We start from the raw sequence: 22054 nt of genomic DNA, 5'->3' as shown, positions 1-22054 counted from the left end.
AACCTACTAACGCCCCCACCCCGCTACCTACCTCCCTACCTACCGCGAGTACTTACCTACCTACTTACACCATTAAACTCCTCAATGAACGTGTAATTGACAGCCAGAGAGACTAGAGTTCACAACTAGGCATGTTCATATCCCATTGATTGCTTACATATGGCCACTGCACATGCGTGGTGCAGGGATGCCTGTGCGCGACATCCACGTATTTTAAATTTCCCGCCAATTTTAGGGGTATTTAGGCTCATTTTAGGGTATTTGGGGATCTTAGGGAGCCTCGGGATTAGGTATAAGGGATCTGGGGCCGTGATTGGGTGTCTGGTTGATGCGCTTTTTGTTTTTCGCTTTGTTTTTGTTATTGTACACCGGCGGCCATCTTCCCGACTGCCAGATGTAAGATGATCAACGTACCTGAATTTGAGTTACGTTCTGGGTTAATGTGTTCGTGCTTTATCCATTGCGTTTGTTTGTTCATTATTAACCTGGACTAAAATCTATTACATGATTGGTCTCCTACGTATTGATTTTTGAACGTGGGAATGTGGATTTTGAGACAGGTGTTGAAATCAACATTAGGTATATTGCGTACACCTTTTCGATTGTAGTAGGCTTGATTTGACCAGGTACTTGTGATTTTTAGATGTATTTCCAAAATCGCCACAAAACTCGGGAGAAAAGTTTATAAAGCCGTACGACAACTTGACCACAGGCACGGGCAACGCGGTGTATTCGATAGCCTAAGCGATCAGTGCCAGGCCAACCACGGAAGGGGGAGGTTGGGTGTCTCTCCTCCGCTAGCCTCGCCTATCTAGTGACCCCTGAGCAATATTAGATCTGATTTGGCGGACTCCTGGGTGTTGGAATCGAAGGGAGTGTTGGATCCTGAGCTAAAGAGAGTCGGATTCCCCAGATTTCGGATGCTGGCTGGGAAATACACGCAAAAATCGACGTGAACCCCATTTTTGACGTTTGAATTTCGGTGTCGGTTTGGAAGTACTGGAAATCGAGTTTGAAATTAAAGGGAGATATAAAGGGGTCCGTTGGATGAGGGAGAGGGGGCCATTGTGATTGGTTTTTGATCGATAACACAGTGACCTAAAACCGGAGTTGAGAGAGTGAGATAGAGAGAGGTCACACCCCTCCCCTCGCTCACATCCCGGGAGAGAGAGAAAGAGGGGGAGGAGAAAATTGCCCCAAGCCCCTAGAAAGGCGAAGAAATTTGGGAAAGTGACGAAGAGAAAGGGGAGGCTAGTATGTAAACTTTTAAATTTTCAAAGTTCCCTCTCTTCCAACAACACACTTAGAAATTATAATCAAGGAAAGAAACGTTAAGTGAAGAGAATAACCGAAATAAAGTGAAAAATAAGCAGAAAACTATGAAATTGAGCGGAAACTAAGGAAATGGTGTGGAAATCTAAGCAGTTACTCTGAGAAAAACTAAGCATCTGAACGAAAAATAGTGATAAGCCGAAAACCTAAGTATTTTGGAAGGAAGATTAAGCAGATGAAAGAACTGAGATTAAAAACGGAACTACAGAATCAACCTAACCTAACCCAACCCGACCCAACCCCACCCTAACCTTACCCTACCCTTTTCAAATTCAAACCCCTCCTCTCCTAACGGTTTTAACGGGAAATAACGGTCACGGCGTAAAGTCAGCCTGCCAAAACAAACTTAGAACTCCACGGGAACTAGGCGGGAGTTTTAAAAAAGGCTAGATAATGGTGATGCTGTGATAGGCGGCGTTAAAGGAGAGACCATGTGCAACAGTGGTCGGTTAGTTGTGGGATTGGCCGCTGTGGTGGTGGTGGCGCTCGGGTCGCCCACACAGTCCTCCTCCACCGTCAAGGAAAATAAGGAGAAGAAACCGTTTGAGGCCGTTTTTCAAGGTAAGGAAGGATTTTCTTAATTTCCTAGATGCTTTTACAGTTAGGGGTCAGATTTTTCCACAAGGGCGCAATAATTCTCACAATGAAGGAAAGTAACTTTTTTTTTTTCTTTTTTCTTTTTTACGTGTCCGACTCTGGGCAAAGGCTTCAGTGCCTATTCCCAAGTCCTTCTTGGGGCCCAGTAGTCTCCACGTGTCACCACTTCGGCGCTAACACCCACCATCCATATTGAATACATGCCAGGGCTGTCTCATACAGGACTTGTGTACTGGTTTTAGTAGTACAATATGTAACATATAACTGCTTGTTGATTTTAGGTTACAACAAGTATATAGAAAGAATTATATCCATTTTAGGGTATTTAGGGAAGCTACCTGAACGCCCAAAGTAGTGTTAACTGACCATCTTAACAGCCTGACCTTTGACTCCAGACCCCATGTATTATCCACCCCAGACCCCTTATTTTATCACCCCAGACCCTTATTTTATCACCCCAGACCCTTATTTTATCACCCCAGACCCTTATTTTATCACCCCAGATCCTTATTTTATCACCCCAGACCCTTATTTTATCCACCCCAGACCCCTTATTTTATCACCCCAGACCCCGTATTTTATCCACCCCACTGTGATAACCACCTAGGACTGCCACTACACTTATTGGAAGCCCCAGTTCCCCCCAGACCAATACTTCCACCCAGACCAATTGTAATCAGCCTGTAAAAGACCACTGGAATAGGACATTTGAAGGACCTGCCCATGTGGTAAAGTACAGTACAATGTTAGAAAATTATGTTTAAAAGGAAAGTTAGTGCGGTGATAAGTGTAGGTCATTTGGAACTATTTTTTCAAGGTAAGGAAAAGTTGTATTGCTGTCTGTACTCTTTTATTATTTTTATTTTTATTTTTATCGAGGCGACGATGCACTGGACAGGTTGGTGATGATTGGCTGAATGCAACGTGTCCAAAAAATATTTACTAATCCAAATTTACCCCTCAGATATTTGTTGTCAGTTAATAATGCTAGATTATGAAGTAATGTTGGATTCAGCCAATAATCACCAATCTGTCACGTGCATCTTCGCCTCGATTAAAAAAAATATATGTATATAAAAGGTTAATATTGTCTTGACATTGTGAAGGAAAGATAAGCCTACCGTAAAATATTGATTAGAGTGACAAGCCAAATGGTTTCCTGTAAGCTAAGAAACCATTTACAACGCTGGGTGGTAACCATATAACCAAACCATACGTGCTCCCTACGTGTCAACAAGTGGTTTGGTGGAGGGTTAGTGCCCCTCCCTGTAAAACAAATAACTCGGAGTCGAATGGCCACCCCTTACGGGATTGTAGCGTCTGGCAATAGATAGATTATAATAGAAATGTTATTGATTCTTTGACGTTTATTTTTTCCCATGGTAAAGGGTTATGTTGCTGCCTAGATGCTTAGAAAAGTGTTTGTGAGAAAAAGTATAAACAATTTTGGGATATTTTTACGTTAACTGTCTTCAAGGAAAGGTAGGGGTTATATTATTAACACAAAATTGAAATTATTGAAAAGGAAAAACGTCATAATTGATTAGCTTGTATTAGATTTTTGTGTACAAAGTAACTCAAATTATTTAAAAGGAAATAAATAGATTATACTATTATTATTTTTTAATTAAGTAACGTTCTTGGTTTTTGATGCCCCTTTCATGATGTAAGGGAATTTCATTGTTGCCTAGATGTCCAGAAATATGATTGATGTGATGAAAAATGACATTAAACTTAGATTATTTAAAAACAGCGATTCCCAAAGTGTACCACAGTTACTATACACACTTTTACATTATTATTGTAATGAAAAAAGCTAGGTGGGCCGTGAAAATTTTGTGACCTATTGCAAAGATTAAAAAACCCACTGTTGTAGAGGCACTGTTTCTGGACTGATCTGATATTTGTATTATTTCAGGTTAACAAAACAGTTGTTAGGATGTAGGAGCTTCTGTGATTGGTATGGTTAAGGAGGGATTGAAAAGTGTTAAGGTTGTGTGTGTGTGTAAAGTTTAGATGATTGGCATTGAGGAGAGAGAAGGAAAAGAGGCAGGAAGTTTGGTAAATAATAAAACTGCAAACACTGGCTAAAGACGAAAAGAAGCTTAGACGATTATAAATTTATTAGTTTAATTATTTGACATTGAGTCTCTCTCTCTCTCTCTCTCTCTCTCTGATGCTTCTATTTCATGATTGTTTTCCTCTGTTCTTGCTTGCTTAGCCGCCCATGCCTCTCTCTCTCTCTCTCTCTCTCTCTCTCTCTCTCTCTCTCTCTCTCTCTCTCTCTCTCTCTCATGCTCCTGTTTCATGATTTTCCTCTTAGCCGCCCACACATCTCTCTCTCTCTCTCTCTCTCTCTCTCTCTTTCTCTTAAGGAAGGGAAGCACTTTTTTAACATTGACATCCCCACGACTTTCCCAGGTCAGTGAAATCGCAAGTCAGTCTCAGGGATAAAAATAATGACGATATAATAGGGAAGGGATGAATAGATTTTGCTTTTTAACCTCCCCCTCTCTTCGTCACGTCTCCCGTGGATAAAATCGTCTGTCTGTAGGAAGAAATGAGACAGGAAAAGATACAAGGATAATTAATGGATTTTAGCTATTTCACCTCTTCACTACAACTCCCTTCATGCTTTTCATTCCATCACGTGTTTAATATCTGTACACAATGGCCAAAACGTCACTATATTTATGTCTTTATTTCCTCCAAGCATTTCAATTTGGTGCCATTCCATTCCTTTGCCAGGCGACTACAACCTTGGTATCTTACAGTACCGGTATTATCCCTTGGACAGATACCTCCGACACTTTGTAGATAGGTAGATAGGTAGGCAAGTAGGTAGGTATGGAGGTACAGTAGGTATGCATCTCAAAGTATTTTCTGGAGTTCAAGGTCAGACCATGCAAACATGTTTAGTAAAACGTGGCAACAAAATCCGTAGACTTTACCAACTTTAACGAGGAGGGATGAAAACAATCATCTCAATGAGATAGATATTTGTTTGTGGAGACCATACTGCACTCCCCTGGGAATGTTGGCAGTCGTTGTCGTTACATTCTTACCATCTTCACACAGTTTTATTCTGTGTTGGAGTCATTTCGAACAGGAGGGTTAGGCACTGTAGTTGTACATAGAATTAGCTGCAAAATGAGGAAAATCTGGGCCAAGTTAAGATAGAGGATAGTCACGAAGAAGTGCTATGGAAAGGATGTAGAACCGTAGCAATGTCTTATTCTGCCACTGAGCGAGAGGAAATAGTCTGGGGAAAAAAAAAAATAGAAAGAAAATCCAGGCTAAGAACATAGTCACGAGGAAGTGCAGTGGAAAGGATGTTGTGTTATCATACTCTGCCAGTGAGCAACGGGATTTAAGCAGCAAAAACACGAAAATTTGGACCAGAAATAAAGTCACGAAGAAGTGCTGTGGAAAAGATATACGAGTAGAGCCGTAGAATTGTCTTATTCTGCTGCTGAACTTTTTTTTTTTTTATGCAAGGAAGAAGGAACCAAAGGCCAGGAGCCCGCAAATTGTTCCCTTAAAAAGAAAAAAAAAAATGAACTGCATGAAGTAAACTGCAAGAAGAAAAATCTGGGCCAAGATGATAGTCACGAAGAAGTGCTTTGAAAAGTGTAGAGCTGTAGTGTCATTCTGCCTTTAAGGGAAAATAGTCTAAAACAAAAAAAAGGGCGGAAAAATCTTCTAATTTAAAAATGATTGAATTGTAGTTTGCCATAATATATCAGCCATAATTAATTAATGAATAAATAAAAATTGTACACTGGTAGTTTTTTCGTCTGCGTGGTGGCCGGGAAAAAAGTGCTGCCCCGGTATTTTATTTCCGTACGTGGAGACCTTTGAAAAATATATATGGCGGTAGTTCAGGAATATAGCATGCCGGTAGTTATATTGCAGTTAGTCCTGGCCTGTATTTATTATTATTATTATTATTATTATTATTATTTGATAGTGACCCGGTCCAGTTATATCGGTGACACCACGTGAAGGCGTCCCTGTCCAGCTCCGTTGTTTTCTTCCTCTTCCTCTTCCTCTGCTTCCTCCTCCTCTTCCTCCTCCTACCTCATCTTCCTTGATCTATCTGACCGAGCGGACCCGTTGACCACAGGAAACAACTGCTTATGTGTGGCCGTCCTGCAAGTATACTAGAGTAAATACCATGTAGAGATATGGCGCCCCCTTGTGATAGTGCTTCACCAGGGCCCTTCCCACGGCCAGGTGCAGGAAAATAAGGGGTTTGGCTCATGGGTGGACCTCGCAGCTGCTCCACCCAGGGCCACAGTATCACCACATGTAGGCGCCTCGTGACCGTAGAAAATGTTAGTTCAAGATCGTTAATGAACAGGGATATGGGAATTGCATATCAGGTGTTTGGATTTGTTGCATAATGTAGAGAGGATGATTTCAGTGCTCTCTCTCTCTCTCTCTCTCTCTCTCTCAATTTGGGTACTTAGTGCATCAGAATCCAGAATTGTGTTTTGAGACGAGAGAGAGAGAGAGAGAGAGAGCGTGTTTGGAGAGGAATTGGCGGGTAAAAATGGAAGGAGGAAAAATAGGAAATAGAGGAAAACAACAGAAGAAAGAGAGAGAGAGAGAGAGAGAGAGAGGATTGGGAGGGAGAAATAAGTGAGAAGAATAATGTGTGTGTGTGTGTGTGTGTGTGTAGAAAAATGACAAAAATGGAGAGAGGAAAGAATAGGGATAGAAGAGCAAAAACAAGAGAGAGTAGAGGGAGAGAGAGAATCATTATACTTCTCTCTCTAATACAACTCGTGCGTGTGATGTCTGTATATATTAGTCCTGTAGAGGGTATTAAGTCTCTCTCTCTCTCTCTCATCCTCCTGTTTTATGCTTATTTTCCTTTGTTCTTGCTTAGCTGCCCTCTCTCTCTCTCTCTCTCTCTCTCTCTCTCTCTCTCATCCTCCTGTTTCATGCTTATTTTCCTTTGTTCTTGCTTAGCTGCCCTCTCTCTCTCTCTCTCATGCTCCTATTTCATGCTTATATTCCTCTGCTGTTCTTGCTAAGCCGCCCACGCTCTCTCTCTCTCTCTCTCTCTCTCTCTCTCTCTCACACACACACACACACACAACTGGGTCGTGTGATTTCTGAATACATTAATCCAGTGATGTCATAATTCTCTCTCTCTCTCTCTCTCTCTCACACACACACACACACACACACACACACACACACACACACACACACACACACACACAACTGGGTCGTGTGATTTCTGAATACATTAATCCAGTGATGTCATAATTCTCTCTCTCTCTCTCTCTCTCTCTCTCTGGCATTTCCTGTGCATGGGAAGGAATTGATTAAGGAAATGCTGGCATTTAAAGTCATTTTGTAGAGACCAACCAACCATCTATCCATCCATCTACATATCCGTCTGTCTATCCATCCATCCATCCTTCCTTTCCTTCCATCCTTCCTTTTTTTAACCAGTCAACCACCTGTCCATCCATCTATCTATCCATCTATCCTTACTTCTGTTCCCTAGCCAGTCAGACAACTCTCCATCCATCCATCCTTCCTTCCTTCCATTCTTCTAACCAGCCATCCATCTATCCATCCATCCATATAGATAACCGTATTTCAGTCCATTTAACGAAACAAATCCGTCCACGCATCCATCCATCCATCCATCCATTCATGTAGCTTGTAATATTCATCCATCAGGCTAACTAACCATCCATCCTTCCATCCATTCATCAAATTACCACCTCCACCACCACCACAATCAACCACCATCACTGCCACACCGCCGCCAACCACAGCTACCATTATACCACACCCTGCGCCACTATATCGCTACTAGTATTGGACCTACCATAACCACCCCTACCACACCCACCAGTACTACCACATCAACGTTACATCCGGCTACCATATTTTTACTATTGTGACATACCACTACCACCACCACCTACATACCTACCACAACTACCACCACCACCTACTATCATGATTACCATACCATTCCTACCTACCACAACCACCCAGCTACCACCACCTACCTACCTACCTACCTGCTTACCTACCTACCTGCCTGCCTGCTTACCTACCTAGCTACCTACCTGCCTGCCAACCTACCTACTTACCTACCTACCTACCTACCTACCAACCACTATCACAACCACCCACCACCACGATCATCTTCCTACCACCACCACCACCACCACATCCTGCCTTCATACCACACCATACCATTCCTACCACCACTACTACCACACGCGTACCGCTGGTGGCAAGGTCAAATAACAAAGAGATGGAGTGAAAAAACGCGCTGGCGATGTATTGATTGAGAGTTGCTTAGCACTTTAAGGGAGAGAGAGAGAGAGAGGGAGAGAGGGTGATGTATATTGGACGTTGAGAGGGATGAGTGGGTGGAACAAGGGAAGAGAGAGAGAGCAAGAAAAGTGGGTGTGAAACATATTGAACGTTGAGAGAGGAGGGGAAAATGAGAAGAGAGTGGGTGATACGTATTGGAGAGAGAGAGAGAGAGAGAGAGAGAGAGAGAGAGAGAGAACTTTGGAGATTAATATATTGTCGGTAGTGAAGGATGGGATAGTAGAAGGTGTCAAGTGAATGGTAGTAGTGTTAGTAGTAGTAGAAGTAGTAGTAGTAGTAAATTACCATAGACTAAATTGGCTACCATTATCTCTACCAGAATTACTACCATTCAACTACCACAACTACCACCATCACTAACATTTAACCACATCAGCTTTCCTACCACTCACGCTCTCTCTCTCTCTCTCTCTCTCTCTCTCTCTCTCTCTCTCTCTCTCTCTCACCTTTCCTTGACATTTGGTCGAAGGAATGTGTGATAGAAGTTGATAAATTATGAAAGGAGGTGTGCGTAGGAATGGAGGGAGAGAGAGGGAGAGAGAGAGAGAGAGAGAGGGAGTGATAAAGCATGAGAGGGAGGAGGGGGTACAGGGGGGGGAGAGTGAGGGAGGGAGGAGGAAGGAGTAGAGAAAGTGAGAGAGAGAGAGAGAATGTTATTGTGACTAAGTGGAAGTAATGTTGGTAGTTGTGGTAGCTGATGGTAGTTGTGGTAGTAGTAGGGATTAGTTGTGGTAGTAATGGTGGTAGTTGTGGTTGTAATGTTGGTGGCTGTAGTATTGTTGGTAGTTGTAATAATAGTAGTAGTAGCAACGGTAGTGATGTTGGTAGTATCGATTGTGGTAGTGGTTGGTAGTGTGGATTGTGGTTGTTGTGGTGGGTATGGCCATGAATGCTGCCCTGACAATGGTGGTTGTGGTGATTGTGGTAGTTGTGGTAGGTGTGGTGGTGTTTGATTACATTCGACACACGCTCTCTCTCTCTCTCTCTCTCTCTCTCTCTCATGTGTGGGGTAGTGGTGGGTCAAGCTAATGGTGGTAGTAATTTTGGTAGCGATGGTAGTAGTAGTATTAGAGTGGTAGTAGTAGTAGGAGGACCACTACTACTACTAGTGCTGCAGCTACTACTACTACTGCCACCACCACCGTACTACTACTACTACCTTACTGCTACTACTATTACTACTACTACGGTACTACTGCACCCACTGCTACTGCTAGTACCACCACTACTGCTATTATTGTTGTTACTACTACTACTGGGCTGCTATCACTGCCACCACCACTACTACTACTGTGTGGTTATAGTGGTAGTTGTGGTTAGATGGTGGTTGTCTTTGTAGTAGGTATAGTGATGATTGTGGTCGTAGTAATAGTAGTTCTGGTGGGTGTGTGGTGGTAGTCGTGATGTTGGTAGTTGTGGCGGTAACTGATAATACTAGTGATGGTGGTAGCTGAGGTAGTGGTAGTTGTGGTTGGTTAGTAGGTATGGTAGTCTAGTTATTGGAGGAGAAAATAGTGATGGATGTGCCTTTGTCATGGTAGTGGTGTTTTGGTAGAGGTAGTAGTGATGGTGGTTGTTGTGGTAGTAGTGATGGTGGTAGCTATGGTAGTAGTGATGGTGGTTGTTGTGATAGGGGTGGTGGTAGTTGTTGCGGTAGTAGTGATGGTGGTAGCTGTGGCAGTAGTGATGGTAGTTGGTGTGGTAGTGATGGTGGTCGTTGTGGTAGTAGTGATGGTGGTTATCGTGGTAGGGGTGGTAGTGATGGTGGTTTTTGTGGCAGTGATGGTGGTAGGCTAGTGGTGATGGTGGTTGCTGTGGCAGTAGTGATGTTGGTAGCTATGGTAGTAGTGATGGTGGTTGTTTTGGTAGGGGTGGTAATGATGGTGGTTGTTGTGGCAGTAGTGATGGTGGTTGTTGTGGTAGGGATGGTAGTGATGGTGATGGTGGTTTCAATATTAGATTTCATTGAACACTCTCTCCTTCCCCTCCCCTCCCCTCCCCTTCCTCTCCATTACTCATCTACTCTCTCTACCCCCTTTCCCCTCCCTCCTTCCTTTCCTGCTCCCCTCACTCACTTCCTTTTTCTCTCTCCTTCCTTCCTCCCTCTCTCACTTCCTTTCCTTCCCTCTCCGTTTTTCTCTTACTCGTAGTCATTATCATTCCTCCTTCCCTCATTCGTCTTCCTTCCTTTTTCTTCCTTCCTTCCTTCCTTCCTTCCTTTTTCTTCCTTCCTTCCTTTCTCTTCCTTCCTTCCTTTTTCTTCCTTCCTTCCTTTTCCTTCCTTTCCCTCCCTTTTTTCTTCTTTCCCTCCATATTTCGTTTTCTTTCGTTCTCTCCATCTTTTCCTTCTTCCTTCTTTCCTTCCCTCCTTTATTCCTTCCTTCCATTTAGCTCCTCCGTTCTCTTCTCACTTCTTCTATGTCTCTCTCTGTCCTCTCATATTACTTATTTCTTTCCTCCCTCTTGTCCCTCCATCCTTAATTTTCCTTCCTTCCTTCATCCCTTCCTTCCTTACTTCCTTCCGTCTTCCATTTCTATCATTCGTTCCTTCCTTGCTTGCTTCCGTCCTTCCCTCCTTCCTTCCTTCATTTATTCTTCCCCCTTTCCTTCCTTCAGTTATTCTTCCTTCCTTCATTTCTTCTTCCATCATTCCTTCCTTCCTTCATTTATTCTTTCCTCCCTTCTTTCCTTCATCATTCTTCCTTCATTTATTCTTCCTTCCTCCCTTCCTTCCTACATTATTCTTCCATTCACCCTTCCTCCTTCCTCCCTTCATTTATCCTTCCTTCCTTCCTCCCTTCATTTATCCTTCCTTCCTTCCTTCATTTATTCTTTCCTCCCTTTTTTCCTTCCTTATTCTTCCTCCCTTCATGTATTCTTCCTCCTTCCTTCATTTATTCTATTCTTCCCTCCCTCCCTACCTTCCATCCTTCCTTCATTTCATTCTTTCTCACTCCCTTCCTTCCTTCCTTCCTTCCTTCCTTCCTCTCTCCCTCTCCCCCTCCCACTCTCAGTTTAAATTTTTAGGTGAAGGGAAGAGAAAGAAAAAAGAGGTGCGAGGGAGTTATTGATACATTTGAGAGAGAGAGAGAGAGAGAGAGAGAGAGAGCTGGGACAAAAGATAGGAAGTATGAAGCCGGAGAGAAAATGGTGGAGAGAGAGAGAGAACTGGGACAAAAGAAAGAAGAAAATATGGAGCAAAATGGATACTTTTGGAGAGAGAGAGAGAGAGAGAGGAAACTGGGACAAAAGAAAGAAGAAAGTATGAAGCCGGAGAGAAAATGGAAAGTGGTGGAGAGAGAGAGAGAGAGAAGGGAGGGTGGGACGTATCAGGTGTCGGGAATAATCGGCTTGACTTGTACAGGAATGAGAGAGAGAGGGGGGGGAGGGGGGAGAGAGAGAGAGAGGGAGGGAGAGAGAGAGAGTGGGTGTAACACGCGAAAAGCAACAGGGAAAAGAGAGAGAGAGAGAGAGAGAGAGAGAGAAACAGGTTTGGGTGTAACAAGCGAAAAGCAACAGGGAAGAGAGAGAGAGAGAGTAGAACAAATGAAGAGAGAGAGAGAGAGTAGAACAAATGAAGAGAGAGAGTAAAACAAATGAAGGGAGAGAGTAGAACAAATGAAGAGAGAGAGAGAGTAGAACAAATGAAAAGAGAGAGAGTAGAACAAATGAAGAGAGAGAGAGAGTAGAACAAATGAAGAGAGAGAGTAAAACAAATGAAGGGAGAGAGAGTAGAACAAATGAAGAGAGAGAGAGAGAGAGTAGAACAAATGAAGAGAGAGAGAGAGAGTAGAACAAATGAAGAGAGAGAGAGAGTAGAACAAATGAAGAGAGAGAGAGTAGAACAAATGAAGGGAGAGAGAGTAGAACAAATGAAGAGAGAGAGAGTAGAACAAATGAAAAGAGAGAGAGTAGAACAAATGAAGAGAGAGAGTAGAACAAATGAAGAGAGAGAGAGAGTAGAACAAATGAAGAGAGAGAGAGTAGAACAAATGAAGGGAGAGAGAGTAGAACAAATGAAGAGAGAGAGAGAGTAGAACAAATGAAGAGAGAGAGAGTAGAACAAATGAAGGGAGAGAGAGAGTAGAACAAATGAAGGGAGAGAGAGTAGAACAAAGAAGAGAGAGAGAGAGAGAGTAGAACAAATGAAGAGAGAGAGTAGAACAAATGAAGAGAGAGAGAGTAGAACAAATGAAGAGAGAGAGAGAGTAGAACAAATGAAGAGAGAGAGAGAGTAGAACAAATGAAGAGAGAGAGAGTAGAACAAATGAAGGGAGAGAGAGAGTAGAACAAATGAAAGGAGAGAGAGTAGAACAAATGAAGAGAGAGAGAGAGAGTAGAACAAATGAAGAGAGAGAGTAGAACAAATGAAGGGAGAGAGAGAGTAGAACAAATGAAAGGAGAGAGAGTAGAACAAATGAAGAGAGAGAGAGAGAGAGTAGAACAAATGAAGGGAGGGAGAGAGAGAGAGAGAGTAGAACAAATGAAGAGAGAGAGTAGAACAAATGAAGAGAGAGAGAGAGTAGAACAAATGAAGAGAGAGAGTAGAACAAATGAAGGGAGGGAGAGAGAGAGAGTAGAACAAATGAAGAGAGAGAGAGTAGAACAAATGAAGGGAGGGAGAGAGAGAGAGTAGAACAAATGAAGAGAGAGAGTAGAACAAATGAAGGGAGGGAGAGAGAGAGAGTAGAACAAATGAAGAGAGAGAGAGTAGAACAAATGAAGAGAGAGAGAGAGAGTAGAACAAATGAAGGGAGGGAGAGAGAGAGAGTAGAACAAATGAAGGGAGAGAGAGAGAGAGTAGAACAAATGAAGGGAGAGAGAGAGAGAGAGTAGAACAAATGAAGAGAGAGAGAGTAGAACAAATGAAGAGAGAGAGAGAGTAGAACAAATGAAGAGAGAGAGAGTAGAACAAATGAAGGGAGAGAGTAGAACAAATGAAGAGAGAGAGTAGAACAAATGAAGAGAGAGAGAGTAGAACAAATGAAGAGAGAGAGAGTAGAACAAATGATGAGAGAGAGTAGAACAAATGAAGGGAGAGAGAGTAGAACAAATGAAGAGAGAGAGAGTAGAACAAATGAAGAGAGAGAGAGAGAGAGTAGAACAAATGAAGGGAGGGAGAGAGAGAGAGTAGAACAAATGAAGAGAGAGAGTAGAACAAATGAAGAGAGAGAGTAAAACAAATGAAGGGAGGGAGAGAGAGAGAGTAGAACAAATGAAGAGAGAGAGAGAGAGTAGAACAAATGAAGAGAGAGAGAGTAGAACAAATGAAGGGAGGGAGAGAGAGAGAGAGTAGAACAAACGAAGAGAGAGAGAGTAGAACAAATGAAGAGAGAGAGTAGAACAAATGGAGAGAGAGAGAGAGAGTAGAATAAATGAAGAGAGAGAGAGAGTAGAACAAATGAAGAGAGAGAGAGTAGAACAAATGAAGAGAGAGAGTAGAACAAATGAAGAGAGAGAGAGAGTAGAACAAATGAAGGGAGGGAGAGAGTAGAACAAATGAAGAGAGAGAGAGAGTAGAACAAATGAAGAGAGAGTAGAACAAATGAAGAGAGAGAGAGAGTAGAACAAATGAAGAGAGAGTAGAACAAATGAAGAGAGAGAGAGTAGAACAAATGAAGGTAGAAACAGAACAAGGCAGTGAGAAAGAGTAGAACAATGAAGAGAGAGAGAGAGTCAATATTATGCCACGCCACGTACACGTCACAACACTACTCTCAGTATGTAGGCGTGTGTACGTGCATGTATGTGTATGTGTAGGTAGGCTGTATGTGCGTTATTTTGGGTGGTAGTATCCCTGTCTGTTGGTGTGTGTGTGTGTAGATAGATAGATAGATAGATAGACTGGGCAAATAGCTAATAGATTAAAGTGGAGTAAGATTTAGGAAGTTTGTGTTATGCAGTGGACTGATTCGAGATGATGATGATGGTGGTGGTGGTGGTGATTGTTTGGTGGTGGTGATCAATGTTGATGGTGGTGGCGATGATGATGGTAATGATGAATGATGATGGTGGTGGTAATGATGAATGATGATGGTGGTGGTGATGATGATGATGAATGATGGTGGTGGTGATGATGATGATGGTGGTGGTGGTGATAAATGATGATGGTGGTGGTAGTGGTGGTGATGATGATGATGGTGATAATAAATGATGATGGTGGTGGTGGTGATGAATGATGATGGTGGTGATGGTGATGATGATAATGGTGGTGGTGATGATGATGGTGGTGGTGGTGGTAATGTTGATGGTGGTGGTGATGATGGTGATGATGATGATGATGGTAGTTGTGGTGGTGATAAATGATGATGGTAGTTGTGGTGGTGATAAATGATGATGATGGTGGTGGTGGTGGTGATAAATGATGATGATGGTGGTGGTGGTGGTGATAAATGATGATGGTGGTGGTAATGGTGATGATGATATTAGATTGAATTTGATGAAGAAAAGAATTAGACATTTCAGTGTTTTGGAAGTTAATAACAGATTTGATTTAAAGTTTTTGGAAGCGGCAGTTGTGTATGGGAATGTTATCTGTCTCTCTCTCTCTCTCCCAGTCTATCTGCCTATCTTTTTATCTGTGTGCGTAGCCTATGTGTTGATGTTTGTGTAGTGTGTGTGTGTGTGTGTGTGTGTACCAGGAAGGGATATAAGCCTGCCATGAGCATTTTTGAGTTTTGAAAATGCATGAAGAATTTTGGGAATAAGTTGATCGATTAGAGGAAGTATTACGGTACGAATTACTGAGAAATTGACTTTTTTCTTTTTTCCTGTAATTTCGTTTTTCAATTTTTTACCCTTTTTTCTTTGATTCTTTCTTTTTTCTTTCATTTTTTAATATTTTTCGTTTTTTCTTTCAATTCTTCGTTTCTTTCATTATTTGTATTTTTTTTTTTTTTTGTATTTTTCGTTTTCATTTTTTTTTTAGAGTTCATGTAAATACCGTAGTTGGAGTCAAAGTAGTGTCAGTTGGAAATTTCGTGGAATGTACCATAATGAGTTACAGGAGAGAGAGAGAGAGAGAGAGAGAGAGAGAAAGAGAGAGAGAGAGAGAGAGGTGGGAACAGGATGGAGATTTCGGAGTAAACAGAAGTGATGATAGAGATATAGTTAGATAAATTGGTGGATAGAGAAAGAAAGAGAGAGACAGAGGGAAGAAGTGAGAGAGGGAGAGGGGGGAGGGGAGAGCGCGGGAAGAAGAGTTCGGAGTAAGAAGTAGAGAGAGAGGGAGAGAAGTTAGGAGAGAGTTAGAGAGAGAAGTATAGGCCTAAAATTGCTACTTGCCTACTAAGTTTCTTCACAAGTCAGACAGCCTAAAAGGTAAAAAGAACTCTCTCTCTCTCTCTCTCTCTCTCTCTCTCTCTCTCTCTCTCTCTCTCTCTCTCTCTCTCAAAGCCATGCATAGGATAGCAGAGGGGTAGAGTCCAGGCTAAATCATTCTTTTCGTATGTAAATTGTTACTGTCTGTCTGTCTGTCAATCGATCTGTTTGTTTATCTATCAGTATTCTATCATGTCTATAATTCACATGTTTCTGTCCTATTTACTGATCCATCCATCTATTCATTCATCCAACCAACTAACCAGCCATTCATCCATCCAACCAACTAACCAACCATTCATCCATCCATCCATCTATCTGACTATCTATCCAACCATCCATCCATCCATCCATCCAACAGACCGACCATCCATCCAACCATCCATCCATCCATCCATCCATCTATCTATCTGTCTATCCATCCAACCATCCATCCATCCATCTATCTATCTGTCTATCCATCCATCCATCCAACCATCCATCCATCTATCTGTTTATCCATCCATCCATCCATCTGTCTATCCATCCATCTATCTATCTGTCTATCCATCCAGGAGGTGGGGAATAAGGTCCATTGTCCACTGCGCTCGATATATTGATTTCGGGGTCGGATTGCTCTCTCTCTCTCTCTCTCTCTCTCTCTCTCTCTCTCTCTCTCATTCTTTTCTGGCACCGTTGTTTCTCGATCTTTCTCCTCCCCCCCCTCTCTCTCTCTGTCTCTCTCTCTCTCTCTCTCTCTTTCTCTCTCTGTTTCTCTCTCTCTCTCCAGGCTTCATTCTATTTTGCTCTTTCACCCGTATCATCCATACACACTGTCTCCTCTTATATTGTTCTCCGTTGCTTCACCTGAGAGAGAGAGAGAGAGAGAGAGAGAGAGAGAGAGAGAGAGAGAGAGACTTTTTCTTCCCACGGCATAAGGTAGTGTAGATTGAAGGTGATTTAAGATAGCAAAGATGTTGAAGATAATGATAAAGACAATAATAATGATGAAATAAATGATAATGATGAGAGAGGATGTTGGAGCTGTAATATAATAATAATAATAATAATAGTGATAATAATAATGACAGGATGATAACGATGACAATGGTGAGATAGACGATGATGCTGAGAGGATGCTGGTAGTGTAATGATGATGATGATGATAATAATAATAATAATAATAATAATAATGAAGATAATAGTGACAGGATGATGATGTTGATGAAAGTGATAGTGATGAAATAGACGATGATGGTGAGAGAGGGTGTTGCTACTGTAGTAATGATGATGATGATAATAATAATAATAATAATAATAATAATAATAATAACAGCAACAAGGATGATGATGGTGATGATTACGATATTGATAATGATGATGATGATGGAAATGATGAAGATACTGAAGATGATGACGACGATGATGGTGGTGACATGGAAGGTAAAGATGATGATGATGATGATGGTAACGATTACAACATTGATGATAATATTCGTGGAGAAGAGTACAATGCACAGCCAGGTATAAACAGCCTTGGCCCCCTGGTGAATCCCTACAGGTGTACCGCGATGAGCCAGGTAACTTCCGGATCACCATAATCCCTAATTATCCCCAAACCAGATTATCTTTAAATGCAGATTAGATTGATACGGGATTATCTTGGTGCTTGATAAATTTGATGAGGTAATTTGGGTATAAGAGTTACTTTTGGAAGGATTTTGATTAGCTATATAATTTTGTCAATATAAAAGTTCTATCTATCTATCTATCTATAGCCCGATGCCCTAATCCCGCAAAGGGTGGCCGCAGACAAAACGCCTCCAAGTCGCTCTGTCACCCACCATTTGACTACCCTCCCCCCAACTCACCCCTCCCTCCCTCATATACCTCTCAACTCCATCCCTCCACCTCATCCTCGGTCTACCTCTCCCTCCCTCCACCTCACCTACATACACCCTCTTAGTCAGTCTTTCATTCTCCATTCTTTTCACATGTCCAAACCACCTCAGTGTATTTCTCCTAATCTTCTCAACCACATCCACATCCACCCCATAGCGTTCCTTCACGGTACATTAAATACTGAGAATTGAATGTTAACATGTAAGCAGAATAAATGGCTGAAGAAGGGGTGCTGAAGCCTCCACCGTCACCAATAACGATCTAATACCACAGTCCTTACACAAAAGAACATAGTAGCTAGGCAAGACTTGAATCAGTAGGCTAACTTGCATATAGACAGAATTTATCTCAGTAACATACAGACAAAATTATATACGATAGATAATGCATATAGACAAAATTCATATCAGTAACATATAGAAAAAATTTTATAGACGGTTTATATAGCTAGAAAAAATTAATAAATCAGTAATATATATAGACAGAATTATTATCAGTGACTGTATAAGAGGATGTTTGGTGTAACGGTGTGAATAAGTGGCCAAATGATCGGTGTTACGTAATCTCCCTGCTACCCAAGGCTGGCTACCTCCACCCAGACCTGTTGGGTTGGACGATGTGGAGGGGTGATGGGATTAGGAATGTGATAGGAGAGAGGGAGGAAAGGAGAGAGAGAGGGAGAGGGGAGAAGAGAGAGGGAGGGAAAGGAAGAGAGAGGGTGGGAGAGGGAAAGAGAGAGGGAGAGAAATAGAGAGAGGGAGGGAAAAGAAAAGAGAGAGGGAGGGAGAGGAAAAGAGAAGAGAGGGGGAAGAAAGAAGAAAAAGAGAGAGGAGGAAGGGGGAGGAAAGGGGAGAGGAGAAAGGGGGAGGAAAAGAGAGAAAGGGAGGGAGGGGAAGAAGAAAAAGAGGGAGAGGAAAAGAGAAGAAAAAGAGGGAGAGGAAAAGAGAAACGGGGGAGGGGGAGAAGAGATAGAGGGAAGTGGGAGGGGAAGGGAGGAAAGAGAAAAAGTGAGAGAGAGAGATGGAGGCGGGGAGATGTAATGACGAAGAGAAGTTTGAAAATGAGGAGGAAATAGTGCTGGAGAAGAGGGAGGAAAGTTTGGAGAGAGAGAGAGAGAGAGGAAAGCCTACAAGTGTGCTAAACCCCTCCCTCTTGACGCCATCCTCTCTCTCTCTCTCTCTCTCTCTCTCTCTCCACATTTTCTTCCACTTTACCTCCCTCCTTCCTCGTTCTCTCCTAACTTTACCTTCTCCTCCTCCTCCTCCTCTCTCCTAACTTTACCTCCCCCTCCTCCTCCTCCTCCTCCTTCCCCTCCTCCTCCTCCTCCTCCTCCTCCTCCTCCTCCTTATTAATATCGCCATAAGGTTTCGGTAATTACACCCATCATCTACCAATGCCTCCATCTTCCCTTCAGGTCATGATAGGTGAGAGAGAGAGAGGTAATGGAGAAGAGAAAGAGTTTGAAAAAGAGGAAATAATGCTGAAGAAGAGGAAGGAAAGGTTGACAAGAAGGAAGGAAAAGAGAGAGAGAGAAGGAAAGTAAGAAGAGATGACTGAGGACAGAAGGGAAGGGCTGGAGTGTGAAAGGTGAGAGGGAGGGAAAGAGGAGGAGGAGGAGAAGGAGGGAGGAAGGATAATAGGGAAGAGACGGGAGGAAAGGGAGGAAGGATAACGGGAAGGAGAGAGACAGAGAGGTAGGGGGAGTGTGAAGGAGGGAGGAGGGAAAGAATGGAGAGAGAAAGGGCATAAAGTAAGGAAAAGTGGAAGGGAGAGTTAGGAAGGAGGAGGATTAACGGAGAGAGAAAGAGAGACTGGATAACAGGGAAGGAAGGATGAAAAATGATAAAGGAAGGAAGAACGAAAGGTGAGAAAGGAAGTAGGTAAGATGAGAGGAAGAGGAGGAGGAGGAGGAAGAGGGAGACAGGATAACAGGGAAGGAAGGGAAGGAAGGAGGGAGGGAAGGGAGAATCAGGTTATATAGAAAAAAGCATGAATGAGGGAAGGACAAAAAATATAATAATAAAAAAATCTCGTCTACCTCGTTGATAAAAAAACAAAGAAAAAAGTGAGAGAATGTTCGGATCTCTCTCTCTCTCTCTCTCTCTCTCTCTCTCTCTCTCTCTCTCGTACAGGAAAAAAAATAGGAAGTACATTGAGACATGGATTTTTTTTCCCTCCATTGCTTCTGTTTTTCCTGCCTTTGTTTCTTCTTTCTTTTCTTTCTTTCATTTTCTTTCTCATCCTTTCTTCCATTTCTCTCTCTTTCTTTTCTCTCTCTCTCTCTCTTTTTTCTTTCTTTTATGGCAGAAGCAAGCACAGAACAGGTGTAGGCCCTTCCCCCACCCACCAGTCCCTCTCTCTCTCTCTCTCTCTCTCTCTGAATCTTACCTTTATCTGAGTATTTGCATGTGCATTCTCTCTCTCTCTCTCTCTCTCTCTCTCTCTCTCTCTCTCTCGCCGCTATAGTGTTGCCCTGTCGTTAAATTAAAGGATTTTTTGGTTCATTATATATATATATTTTTTTTTTGTAATTTGAGAGAGAGAGGCGAGAAGGACGGGGGTGATGAAGAAGGGAAGGAGAGAGGAGGAGGAGGAAGGGTGAAGAAATGGAGGGAGGGAGGGAGAGTAAGAGGAGGAAGGAGAAGTGAAGGTTGGAGAGACAGGAAGAGGAGGAAGGAAGAACGGATGGATGGAGGGAAGAGAAGGAAAGAAGGAAGGAAGGGGGAAAAAGAATGAAAGAAGGAAGGGAGAGAAGGAATGATGAAAGGAGAGGAAAGAAGGAATGATGGAAGGAAAGGAAAGGAGGAATGATGAAAGGAGAGGAAAGAAGGAATGATGAAAGGAGAGGAAAGAAGGAATGATGGAAGGAAGGGAAAGGAAGAATGATGGAAGGAAGAGGGAGCAGGAAAGGAAAGAAGGAATGAAGGCGGGCACTAAGCTAGAAAGGAAGGAGATAAGAAGAAATAGAGAAATGAAGAGGAAGGAAGGAAGGAAGACAAAAGTTAAGAGAAAGAGGGAAGGAACTGGGGGGGGGGATGGAAGAAGCTGTGTCTTATGCTTTTCGATTCTGCTTCCTTCCTTCCTTCCATCCCTCCTTTCTTCCTTCCTTCTTTCCATCCCTCCATCCTTCCTTCCTTCTTTCCTTCCTTTCATTTTTTTCTATTTCTTTATCCTCTATCATTTTTCCTTCCTTCCTTTCTATTCCTCTCTCCCTTTCTTTCTTTTCATATGTCACTCTCTCCGTGCTATTTCCTTCCTTTCTTTTCTTCCCTCCTTCCTCCCTCTCTCCCTCCTTCCTTCCTTCCTTCCCTCCCCATTTCCTTCTTTTCGTCCCTTCCTCCCTGGTAGGTAAGATTGTATTGTTATTAATTTATACGGCAAACACGAAGGGAGGAGTGCTCTCTCTCTCTCTCTCTCTCTCTCTCTCTCTCAGCATCACTACTACCACCACCACTACAGCCAAAACTCTCTCTCTCTCTCTCTCTCTCTCTCTCTCTCTCTCTCTCTCTCTCTCTCTCTCTCTCTCTCTCTCTCTCTCTCAAGCATCACTCCATCACTTATTCCCCTTACGAGCGAAGAAAAGAAAATGACGACGTAAAAGAGGAGGAATGGAAGGAAAGAAGGAAGGAGCTAATTCATGAAGGAAGGAAAGAGAAAGAAGTACTAGCAAGAAGGAAGGAAAATGGCGTATGAAAATTGAAGGAAGGAAGAAGGAAAGTGGAGGAAACGAAGGACCAGTAGGAAAGAAAAGAAGGAAGGAAATGAAGGAGAGAAGGGAAGGAAAGATGGAGGTGAGAGAAGGAAAGAAGGAAGGAAGTGAAGGAGAGAAGGGGAGGGAAAGAAGGAGAGAAGGGAAGGAAGAAGGAAAAGAAGAAAGAAGGAAAAATGAAAGAAGGAAATGAAGGAGAGAAGGGAAGGAAAGAAAGAAGGGAAGTAGGAAGAGAGTGCAAGAATGAAGGAGGGTTTTGGTGAGTGAGAGTAAAGGGAAGGAAGGAAGGAATTGAAGGAAAAGGAAGCGAGGATAAAATACGCCTAATGTAATCACTCCTTCAAGTCTCCTTCACTCCTGAATAATGAAGGAGAGAGAGGGAGGGAGGGAGTAGTGATAGTAGTAGTAGTAGTAGTAGCTGGAAAGATTGAATGATAGATAGATAAATAGATCGATAGAGGTAAACAAAGGAGGAAAACGTATAAGGAATAAGGTAAAGAGATGGTGATATGTGAGAGACAGAGAGAGAGAGAGGAGGGAGGGAGGTAAAGATTTAAGAGAGAGAGTAGGTAGGTACACAAGCTGATCATTTCCCCCCCCCCTCTCTCTCTCTCTCTCTCTCATTTAAACTTGTTAAGAAATCAGCATACAAACGGCCAGGTCGATATGGTAATACTCTCGCCCTCTCATATTATGCCGAGAGAGGGAGAGAGAAAGAGAGAGAGGGGGGGAGGGAGGGAGAGAGAGGGGGGGAGGGAGAGAGGGGGGGAATTTTGTATGTTTTTGAGTTGGAGTGTGTGTGTGTGTGTGTGTGTGTTAGAAGTTAGAGTGTGTGTGTGT

General features: G+C 42.6%; 1 protein-coding gene across 1 annotated transcript in view; it reads left to right on the top strand.

Annotated features, from left to right (window-relative positions):
- The first annotated feature begins 1441 nt into the window (after positions 1-1441).
- Positions 1442-22054, top strand: part of LOC145390633 (pikachurin-like) — a 131492-nt gene continuing 110879 nt past the window's right edge. Inside the window, exon 1 of the mRNA XM_080265426.1 lies at positions 1442-1893. Within this exon, the coding sequence (XP_080121552.1) occupies positions 1764-1893 (130 nt within the window). The 5' untranslated portion in view covers positions 1442-1763. The remainder of the gene's footprint in view (positions 1894-22054) is intronic.

This window comes from Coenobita brevimanus, chromosome 15, assembly GCF_032717465.1.
Source record: "Coenobita brevimanus isolate Jiangsu-jjx chromosome 15, ASM3271746v2, whole genome shotgun sequence".
Lineage (NCBI taxonomy): Eukaryota > Metazoa > Arthropoda > Malacostraca > Decapoda > Coenobitidae > Coenobita > Coenobita brevimanus.
Note: the sequence above shows the minus strand (reverse complement) of the source record. Positions and strands in the feature narration are given on the sequence as shown.